General features: G+C 44.0%; 2 protein-coding genes across 2 annotated transcripts; one reads left to right on the top strand and one right to left on the bottom strand.

The window, feature by feature from the left end:
- The first annotated feature begins 203 nt into the window (after positions 1–203).
- LOC123069544 (uncharacterized) lies at positions 204–6,252 on the top strand. The gene is made up of 6 exons (XM_044492432.1): positions 204–439; positions 1,647–1,985; positions 3,234–3,678; positions 4,083–4,381; positions 5,394–5,724; positions 5,980–6,252. Exons 2-5 carry the CDS (start codon positions 1,671–1,673, stop codon positions 5,709–5,711), a joined length of 1,377 nt encoding a protein of 458 aa, XP_044348367.1. The 5' UTR covers positions 204–439; positions 1,647–1,670; the 3' UTR covers positions 5,712–5,724; positions 5,980–6,252.
- Positions 6,253–8,181: 1,929 nt separating this feature from the next.
- LOC123067477 (uncharacterized) lies at positions 8,182–9,813 on the bottom strand (the record flags this gene model as incomplete). The annotated part of the gene is made up of 5 exons (XM_044490257.1): positions 8,182–8,601; positions 8,731–8,782; positions 8,901–9,089; positions 9,156–9,277; positions 9,370–9,813. Coding segments are annotated over 5 exons (924 nt in total), but the record flags the coding sequence as incomplete, so codon positions are not given.
- Positions 9,814–10,179: the final 366 nt, after the last annotated feature.

Genomic DNA, 10,179 nt, shown 5'->3' with positions numbered 1-10,179 from the left:
CCCGGAGGAGGAAATCGAAGCCATCGTCATCACCAACGACCCTCTCATCGAGAGGGGGTCAATCTCCATCAACATCTTCACCAGCACCAAGACTCTTCCGTTTGATTTTGACCAAATAAAAGAATTTTTTTTTCGGGGTATTTTTTTTTGATTTTCCTCCCATATTATCCTTCTTTTTCTCCTTTAGGCCCATCTCACGCTGTGACCCGACCTAACCCAACCCAAAGCTCCTCCAATCCGACCCAAATGCGCCTCTAAAATCTCTCCTACAGTCCACCACCGGTTTGCCCTAGAGCCGCCGCGCCGTAGGTTACCGTCGCCGCCCACGCCTCCCCTCCGCCTCCGACGCCTATCGCCGCCGCCATCGCCGTGTACGTTCTGCATCCTCGCGTCACTCCAGTCTCCACCCTCTCGATAATCCTGGACGTTGGTCTTTGAGGTATGAGCTTATATTCAACCAGTGATTTCTAATCCCAAGCTGAGCTACACAATACTGGGTGTGCCGGCCTAGATCCGCCCTTTGCCAGGAATGTGAACCATGATCATGCCGCGGATTGTCGTTTGTAATTCCAGACCTCCACCCACACCCAAACTCCTCCGATCTGATCTCTGCAACAAGCATGGACAAGGAGAGCCTTCTGCTCTTTTGTGCTATGGTCTGACAAGGAGAGCCTTCTGCTCTAGTTCGCATACGAAGAATAGCTGGATTTGATCTAGTTTCTCGTCCAGTTGACATGCTTTTCTTTACTCAAGCAAAAATATGCAGAATAGTGTGGATTATATCTGCTGTTTTCCCAAACAGAGGCACGAGCTTTGCTTCTTTGTAGGTGGCCAAATGACTTTTCAGATGTAAACAAATCATCAAACACTTTTGTACCAAATTTGTTTCTTATGGAGGCATGTAGTAGTACTCCCTCCGTCCCAAAATTCTTGTCTTAGATTTGTCTAAATACGGATGTATCAAGTCACATTTTAGTATTAGGTACATCCGTATCTAGACAAATCTAAGACAAGAATTTTGGGACGGAGGGAGTAGTAATTACCACTTTAACTAACAGCATAGCACAGAGGAGTGCAGCGCCGCTGCTCTTTTGAGGTTGTACTTGAGGTATTTGGTGTGCTATCCATGAGCTTGGAAATTTCGGTTTAGAAAAGGTAGAAAAGCTCCTACTTGTCACAACTGACTGATAAGTGTAATTGAGCTATTTGTGGCACCAGTTATGTGTTTCAAAGTAGCTCATATTATATTATTACTATTATTATGCTAGTTTATAGACGGTAGCAAAACCGAGTGAGGATATGGTATTGAGCTAGAAATGCATGTGTATGGGTAATATCACCTTCTCATAGTAAAGAGGTGATCATGGCAACCAACCAATTCTCATCCTTCCAATCAAACAACAAAAGGTGATTATCCAACGAAGTCAACCCCACCCAATCAAACAACAAAGGTGGCTATCCTTAACCAGGTGGCAGGGGATATCCTCAGCCAACCCAGCCTTGCCTCGAACCAAACGACACCTTACTGAATGTGTAGTAGCTTCGATGTGCAAAATTCAGTGCCTTTGCATATATTTTCAGTTGCATTCGCAGATTCGCTAAATAACGTATTTTCTTTTTCCCTGTTTTGGTGGTGATTACTGTAGGCTGAGTAGATATTCTCTTAGCCAATGGCTAGGGAATCAAGTCCTGAGATAGATGATGAACTATTCAATGAAGTTTATGGGAAAGCCTACAGCGGTCCAGTTGCATCTGCTGCAAATAGCGTGATACCTAAAGCAAATGATGAGAAGAAGCCCCTGACCTGTGAGAAGTCAGATGATGAAGATGAGCCCCGAGATCCCAATGCTGTCCCTACTGACTTCACTAGTAGAGAGGCTAGGGTCTGGGAGGCTAAAGCTAAGGCTACAGAAAGGAACTGGAAGAAGAGGAAGGAAGAAGAAATGATCTGTAAAATATGTGGAGAATCAGGTCATTTCACTCAGGTACTCCTTTCTCTGCCGAAACTAAAACTGGCATTTATTCTGATTACTTGATTGAGATAAATACATAATGGACTACTGCACTTTGTTTTCTCCTTGCAGTGTGCTTGGATTTGTAGTTACACTCTTTACTGGACATAGTGAACTTAAACAACAATAATCTTTCCTGACATCACCTGTAAAGAACTGCCAGGCTTATCAATAGTCTTGCTTTATCCTTTGTGACTGGCAGCACCTAATTTTAGAAAAATATGCTTCAACTTTTCTTCAATCAAACAGCATTAAAACGTGATCATTATTTTTTTTAGTGAAATGTAGTTCCATGACTCTTTTTTTGGAATTGGTATCTCCTCCATTTTCTCTTAATTGATAGTATTGAACTTAATTTCATAGTAATGGTCTTGTACTTCTGCAAAGTCTGGAAGGAAATCTTCAATTTTCTCTTTTAACCCAGCTAATTTGGTCCTGATGGATACAAAATTACAAAGTCAATCGTGCATCAACAGCATTCACATTGTGTACACTGGCGCCAACAGCTGTGCACAGGTCTGCAGCCACACAGGCGCGCACGCATGGGAATCGAGGAAGAATAGAAGGGCTACTTGAAGAGACAGTTAGGAATAGAACCCAGAAGAGTTAAGGAGTCAGTTAGTATTGACAAATAGTTAGTTATCGAGTCCTTGTACGGAAGCTAACATCCTGATATAAGAATGCCCTATAACCCCATCACAGGTTTATGGATAGCAATGGGATAAAGAGGTCTCTGTTTTCTTAAGTCTTCCCTCAGTTGATTCCCTTCATCACCCACTCTACTTCCAAGTTGTTGCAGCCCAACCTCTGTTCTGTCGATGTTTACCTCAGCTTTGTACTATCTTAACAACAATGCATAACATAAATAGCTGTTACAAAGCGGTGCATAACACAAACCGGTGGTATCATCCGTCTAATTTTATTCTGATGGATAAGTTCTAGACTTGTCATTCCTCATTCTTCCATTTGATGTTATATTTTATCGGAATCACATTAGTGCAAATGATCAACCATATCGACACTAACAGCGACACTGACGTTGTATGCACATTGCTTATACACATTTATTCTCTAAATAGCTTCTTGCAAAACTATTACTGTTTACTATGTCCGCCAAATGGAAGTTTTGAGACATACTCTATATTTTTCCATCAATGTTATCATAGAAGTGTTAAAGACTTGTCCTTTAGTTTTACATATCCATCTTATCTTTCTTAATAGGGTTGTCCATCCACACTTGGAGCAAATAGGAGAAATGCAGATTTCTTTGAAAGAGTTCCAGCAAGAGATAAACAAGTCAGGGATCTTTTCACTGAGAGGACAATAAATCAGATTGAGAAGGATGTGGGCTGTAAAATCAGAATGGACGAGAAGTTCCTGTTTGTCAGTGGGAAAGATAGGTTAGTGCTAGCCAAAGGTGTAGATGCTGTGCATAAACTCATCCAGGAAAGTAAGGGTAAACATAGTTCAAGCAGCCCAAAACGGGATCGTTCTAGATCTCCTGTGCGAAAATCAGTCGATTTTCGTCCCAGGCATTCTGATTCCCAATGGTCCCATAGCCCAAGAAATGTGTCACGCTCTCAAAGTAAAGGTCACTATAATGAAAGGCCTGTAGATGGTCGCTTGCATGATGATATTCCCAAGTATCCAAAAGGATCTCCACAAGGTAGGGCATCCAAGCACACTGATCTTACAATTTGTTTGTCCGGGCAAATATTATGAGCCAGACATTTAAACAACTTGAGCAAAAGAACTGCCTTTGGTCCCTTTTTGTTGTTTACCATCACGCTACAGTAACTTGTATGGTCCTTTTTGCAGCCAGAGGTAAGTTCTAGCTTTAAGTGCCCGAATACGATAAAGTGATGTCTGTCTGGTTATGATCAGACAAATTATCTTGAATACAACAAATTCCATGGTGAAAGATTTTAGACTTCTTTGAGTTGGCTGGCCTTGAATACATGTATTGTATCTGCCGTTATTCCTCCTTTCACCATATAATAAAGTCTACTTAGGTATCTTAGTCATCTGGAACTAAAATCTATATCTTGCCTTTTCTTCCTTTTGCTGAAGCTTATACCAGCTATGGAGCAAAAGACCATCCAGTCCAATCAAAATCTCCATTTCGCCCCTCTTATCTTGATGAACCCCTTAGATCACATGGTGGGAATAGCCAATATGCTGTGGCACATATGCCCAATAACTGCAGCACTGAGAGACATGGAACAGATGCCCATCTAGACCTTAAGTTTGACCTCCCTTCCTATCCACAAACTTTGGAAGAGCTTGAAATTGAGTTCAAAAGAGAAGCAATGGAATTAGCTAGAGCCCGTGACCAGGAGGAGGATGAAGAGAACTCTAAGCATCGCGAGGTAAATTTCTTTTTGGTACAGTATACTGCTTGAAATTTCTCTGTTATATTGTCGGATTATTAATTCTAACACTGTACCCTAGCCTTGCTTTACCAAGTTAAATGAATTTCAGATAAATTTGTATAACCATCCCACATAAAAGTATTAGAAAGTATGTAGCACAATAAACCACTTTACCCCAACTATGCGAATATGAAAACAAAATCCTCCAGATCTATTTCTTCTTCAAAGTGTTGTTTTACATTTCTTGGTCTAAAGGCTGGTCTTTAGTAACTTCATGTAAACGTAGATTAAATGCCAACCAAATGTCTCCGAATTTTGGGTTCTGGTATCGCAATGCCTTACTGCATCCGGCCTTTAAGTTGGAAAATATCCGCGCGTAGCCGCGTACCAAATTTTACTTGGTTATTCTAGCTGTACATGCCTTCTTATGTTAACAACTTACTTTGAATTGGATGAGCAGTTGGTTTCAGTAAAGAAAAGTAGAGTTAAAATGAGCCTTGTTTGAGGTCCCGATATACTTGTTCCCAGCATCTTGGAAGGACTGCACTTGAGATGGTGCATATCCACCACTAGTTTTTTTTGGGAAAAAAAAACTCATGACATCATTTGCCTGCCTTATTAGAATTATGTAGTAACAGTTATTTTCTTTACCAAAGGGCAAGACAACTTACAACACTTGCGAGGACTAATAATTTATGTTTTTCTTTTGTTTGTTTTGTAAGTTGTAACACACTAACTGTTCTATCTCCATTCACTTCTCAAATATTTAATCAAATGCTAGTGGCTGGTGCAAAGTAATATGATATTTGAATCCTTTATTCACAATAAAATTTTGGTCATATGCTAGAAATGGGGTTTGTTGTAAAGGGCGACCAGCATAACCGGTAATTATGCCTATTCAAGTTTCAACCTTGCAGTACACTTGTTTCGTAGTGTTTTACCTTTTATGTTGAACTGGCTTGCTACTTGACTGTGGTGTTTACTAATGGAATTCTTCTTTGTAATACAGTCACTTAGAGAAATGAGGGAGAACCACATAAAGAGTGTGTCGGTCACGAGGAGTATGCAAGCAAGGAAGTGGGATGAATTTCTTGAACAAAGTTTTAAAAGGCAACAGCAAGCTCAGCAGACCTCATACGCCCAAACTGGGTATAGCGATTTTGATCAGAGAACTGCACATTATGCTGCTACTGGTCCACCTATTGATTCAAAGAACACATATCCATATCCTACTGATAACTATTCTGCTCCAAGGCGTCACGTTGCTTATGGCGAGTTTCAGCATGACAGACATGACGATTTAGGGAGGACCTATGGGCGATATTAGCCTGTGGAATGCGGTGAGTTAACACTCGTTTTAGTCTTTTTATCTTAGCTATGCAATTCAAATGTATTTAGACATAGCCTTCACGTAGTTCAAGAAACTGGCACAAAGGTAAGGCGGTGATCCAGGTAAGTTAGGTAAAGCAGTTAGAGGGTCGCGACTGCGTTACAACAATAGACACGGACTTGGTAACCTCCATCTTATTAGGAGGTGTTGACCCAATGTTCCCTCCATTTTTTTGAGTACCTAAGAGCGGTTCCTGAATTTTCAGGGTGCCTTTGTGAGGAATCTGAGTCAATGGTGTGCTACTTCTTAGCGCCTATTTTCTGTTATGTAGTTTCAGTCTTTCAGAAGGTAAGAATCTTAGTAAGCAACATTTGTTCCAGTTGCTCATTCTGTTGCAGTCTCCAGTACCATCACAAAAGAAGCAGGAGCTGTTAAAACGAAATTAAGACATCACATCGGCTGCTTTTCTGTTACTATGTTGAAACTGGTTGATGTTGTGGCCGTTTTGAACAGTATTTAACGTGATATTGGTTATTCATGTTTCTTCTTAATTTTCTGCCACACTGGTAAGCGTATAAGGGAATTTGCTCGTATTTTGTTGCTAAATTGGATTGGAAAATTGGCATATCAGATCTGTGGACATTGCAGTTTATTGTATCCTTGTTTGTTATTCTCATCAATGGTCATATGCAATGCTAGTACCCTTTTGGTGTAGAGTCATGCAGTATCATTTGAACTGCCAAAACATCTTACATTTAGGAACAGAGGATGTAACTCTTCAGTTGTGAGAAAGTATAAAGTGGGTGACTGTTTGGAACAACTTCTAGCCTACCAAACTCAGTTAGCTATGCATCATCTTTTGCACTCACTACCACTTTGTAGGATTTGTATTGGAGGGTTGATGAATTTAATTGCATGCATATATATAAATAGTCCAAGACATGGTATCCAGGAGAAATTAAGTAACAATAGGTCCGCAATATTTCCTTTTGAGTTTCTATCCTTGCCACCCAAACTGTGTTAGAGTTGGATATGAGTCTGCCAAGTTCATATGCTACTCGTTTGTTCTGTTTTTGAACAAATGGTGTAGTACTTTTGAGTGATTTTGCCTGGTAACCTGTAAAGATTTGAGCGTCAGCTGGCCCAGCTATACCAAGTATCGCCAGGGCTTTGTTTGCAACGTGCATGCTGTTCACTTTTTTTTTTGAGAGTGTACGCTATTCCCTTGTGTAAAGAGAAGAATGAGATGCTCCTTGAGAATTGCATCACACTCACGTGTCATGCGGTAGTAATATGGTGACAGCTTCTGCTCCTGTTTATCGATCTAGGTTTTGTTGCTATCCTATGATATGAATCTTCAGTGAGTAGAGTGATTTTGGCACACGTTCTAGCCTTTTGAAAAAGCAACATTGGAAGAAATCTGCCGAAGTGATCCCTAAAGATCTGTGCTTATAACCGTGCGGCAGTTGTGGTTAGCTTTTTCAAGCTGATTATAGTTGAATGATTGGATTGTGCTGTCAAAGAAAAAGATTTGTGCTTCTAGCGACGTGTTTTTCTTGGCTGTCACGGTTACATTGACGGTGGTAGTACTGCTGAGGGAAGGAGAGGAAACCTATGTTTTTCAAGGGTAGGAAACCTATGTTTTTTCTAGTGTAGGAAACCTATGTTTCTTGTAGCACTTGTTGCATGATTTTGCCTGTAAGTAGCCTGTACAGATTTGAGCGTCAACTGGCACAGCTAAATCGACTCCAAAATGTTTCCAACGCCTATACCAGTTTTACATCAAATAGCAAGGGCTTTGTCTGCAAAGCGTTTGCTGTACAAATTTCGGCATGTTATGAGATTTATACACCAACGTCTGTATGATGATATAGACGTGTTCGCTGTATAGTTTGGCCAGACGTGTTTGCTGTATAGGTTGGCTAAAATTTACTCAAGTTGCCAGGGTTTTGTTTGTGCACAAAACTTTTTCAACTAGATAGACAACAATAACATTCTTTTTTCTTTGAGCCGACAACATGATAGTTAGCATAGGGCCTGGCCACGTACCATATTAATGCCTAAATTTACTCAGTAGTTGACTAACTTTTCGTATTTGCTTGGGGATAAAAAGGGGGAGAAAAATACCTACACAGCATATAGGATAATACACTAATAAATACCCACCTGGGTCTACCGGCATCCATATTGATTTTTTTTAAATATAGCAAAAAAGTTGAACAATTTTGAAACCGTTTTTTGTAACAAGCATGGTCTAGTGTTATACTCGCGTAAAGTTTCATGAAGGAATAACTCCTGTGGTCTTCTATGCGAATAGAAAAAATAAAATTGGCTCTATATAAAAGTTACTGTTGAAGTTTTTTTAAATTGCAATTTTGTGCATATTGTCCAAAAAACAAAAAGTCAATTTTTTTTTATGAAACTTCATGCGTGCATAGAAAGCTTGACCACGTGCGCTACAATAATGTTTCAGAATTATTTGATTTTTTGCTATTTTCTTCAATTAAAAAATGCTAAACGAGCAGGATCATTATAGTGCATATTTATGCTTTGGCGAGCATTGGAGCTAAAATATAGTATCGTATTGGCTCAAGATCAGCTCATTTTCGGTACATAAGACAATAATACTCAGCTCAGACGATCTTGATCCGACCCTAAAATCTGAATCGATCCCAAATGGCTCTTGAGCCTCCAGCTTTCCTTGCGCTACCCGTTTGACCATGCGCTGGCTTCATAGGAGGGCTCCCCCAAAACTCACGGGCGAGCCGCTTCATTCTTCCTTCCCCTCCGTGTTATCGTCCGCCAGCCGCGACTTGAGCAATCTCGCCAGATTCGCCAGGAAAGGCGTGTACACGAAGTAGCACGTCGTCGTCCAGCTCATCAGCCCCTGCCATCAACCAACAGATGATCTAGTACGCAAGATGAATCTAGTACTTCCTCCGTAAAGAAATATAAGAGCGTTTAGATCACTAATGGGAGTAACTAGTAAAAGATGACAGTGGATGTTGCTACTTACGGTGCCAAACAGCTGGACGTCGGCATTGGGATAGCTCCAGCACTCGAGCAATCTGCAACCAGCAGCAGCAGCAGTTAGCGATCGATGTTTGTAGTACGATAACAAAGGCTTAGAGTGCGGCTAGAAGGCTTAAAATTGCACAGAGTGGAGTGGAGTGGCGGTGCTGTTACCTGACGAGCGGGACCTCGGCGAGAGGGCAGGCGACGCCGACGAGGCAGGCCAGGGCGAAGCCGAGCCAGGAGCTGTCGAGGAAGAGCCACACGAACTCCGCCACGGCCAACAGCACGTACGCCTCCACGTTGCTCGGCACCCCCGCTCTGTACATCTCCGCGCTCAGCTCGATGAACAGGGCGAGGACTCTGCGGATCACAGGAGCCACGAGTCAAGAGACGCACACGCTGCAGCGGCGGGACGGGGGCATTTACATGAGCGACGTCGCCGTGTCGCGCGGGCTCCCGGTGGCCTTGGACCTGGGGGCCGCCCTCTCGTCCAGGAACAGCCGGAGCAGCCCCACGGTGCAGTAGAACGCTCCGAGCAGGGGCGGCACCTGCGCCGGCGCGGCACGAGCAAACAACACCTGATCAGATCTGCGCTGAGGGAAAGGGTCGATGCACATGCACTGGACACGCCGCCGTTTACCAGGATGTGGGTGTGGAGGGGGCCCAGGTCGAGGGCGCCGTTTCCGTACACCTGGAGGCCGACGCGGGAGTGGATGCCGTCCAGGAGCGGCCCTAGGAGGAACCCCGAGCCGAAGAGGGCAGCGGAGACGGCCGGCCAGGCGCGCCCCAGGGGCCTACTGCCGCCCTCGCTGTTCTGCAGGGCACGGGGAGGTTTGGACGAGGACAGCCGGATGGGTAGCTCGCGGCGGCGCCTGGGGGAGAAGGGACGCGGCGGCGCAGAGGCACCGGCGATGAGCACGGGGAGCATGTTTCTTATCCTGCGGGCTGGGGCAGAGCAGGAGTGCAGGACCACAAGTGGCGACTGCAAGCCCACATTTTCCCCCGAAAAAAAGGGCGATGATAGGCCCCGGCCGGCCGGCCCAACTTTCCGCCGTCGGCTGCCAAGCGTCTGATTCTGCGCGCATCAACGGCCGAGATGGCCGCGGCCGGCACGCGCGCGAAAACAGAAAAAACGAAGATCTCCGCGCGTCAGCCGCCTCATGCTCGAACTTGGCCGCCCAGCGCTCGGCCGCGCTTGCCGGCTACCCCGCGCCGCCCATGCTCGCCTCGGCCACCTGTGCTCGGCGCGCTTGCTGGCCACCCCGCGCCGCCCGTGCTCGACTCGTCCACCTACGCTCGCCCGCGCTTGCCGTTTTTCAACGCCACTGCGGAACATACCTTGGATGGTCTCAAAACACGTTCGCCTTGCCTGGTAGCAAATTTCGTTGTCGGTTGTAGCAAACATAGACAACGGTTGCAGCACAAAAGAAGTCATCATCGCCACCGCCGG

This window comes from Triticum aestivum, chromosome 3B (assembly GCF_018294505.1).
Source record: "Triticum aestivum cultivar Chinese Spring chromosome 3B, IWGSC CS RefSeq v2.1, whole genome shotgun sequence".
Taxonomy (NCBI): domain Eukaryota; kingdom Viridiplantae; phylum Streptophyta; class Magnoliopsida; order Poales; family Poaceae; genus Triticum; species Triticum aestivum.
This window is presented reverse-complemented; position numbering and strand designations above follow the sequence as displayed.

Excerpts from the sequence above, each read along its gene's own strand:
- LOC123069544 (XM_044492432.1), top strand. The coding sequence starts at position 1,671 with ATGGCTAGGGAATCAAGTCCTGAGATAGATGATGAACTATTCAATGAA. Across the intron at positions 3,679-4,082 it reads TCCAAAAGGATCTCCACAAG|CTTATACCAGCTATGGAGCA; the intron begins GTAGGGCATCCA and ends CTTTTGCTGAAG. Across the intron at positions 4,382-5,393 it reads AGAACTCTAAGCATCGCGAG|TCACTTAGAGAAATGAGGGA; the intron begins GTAAATTTCTTT and ends TTTGTAATACAG.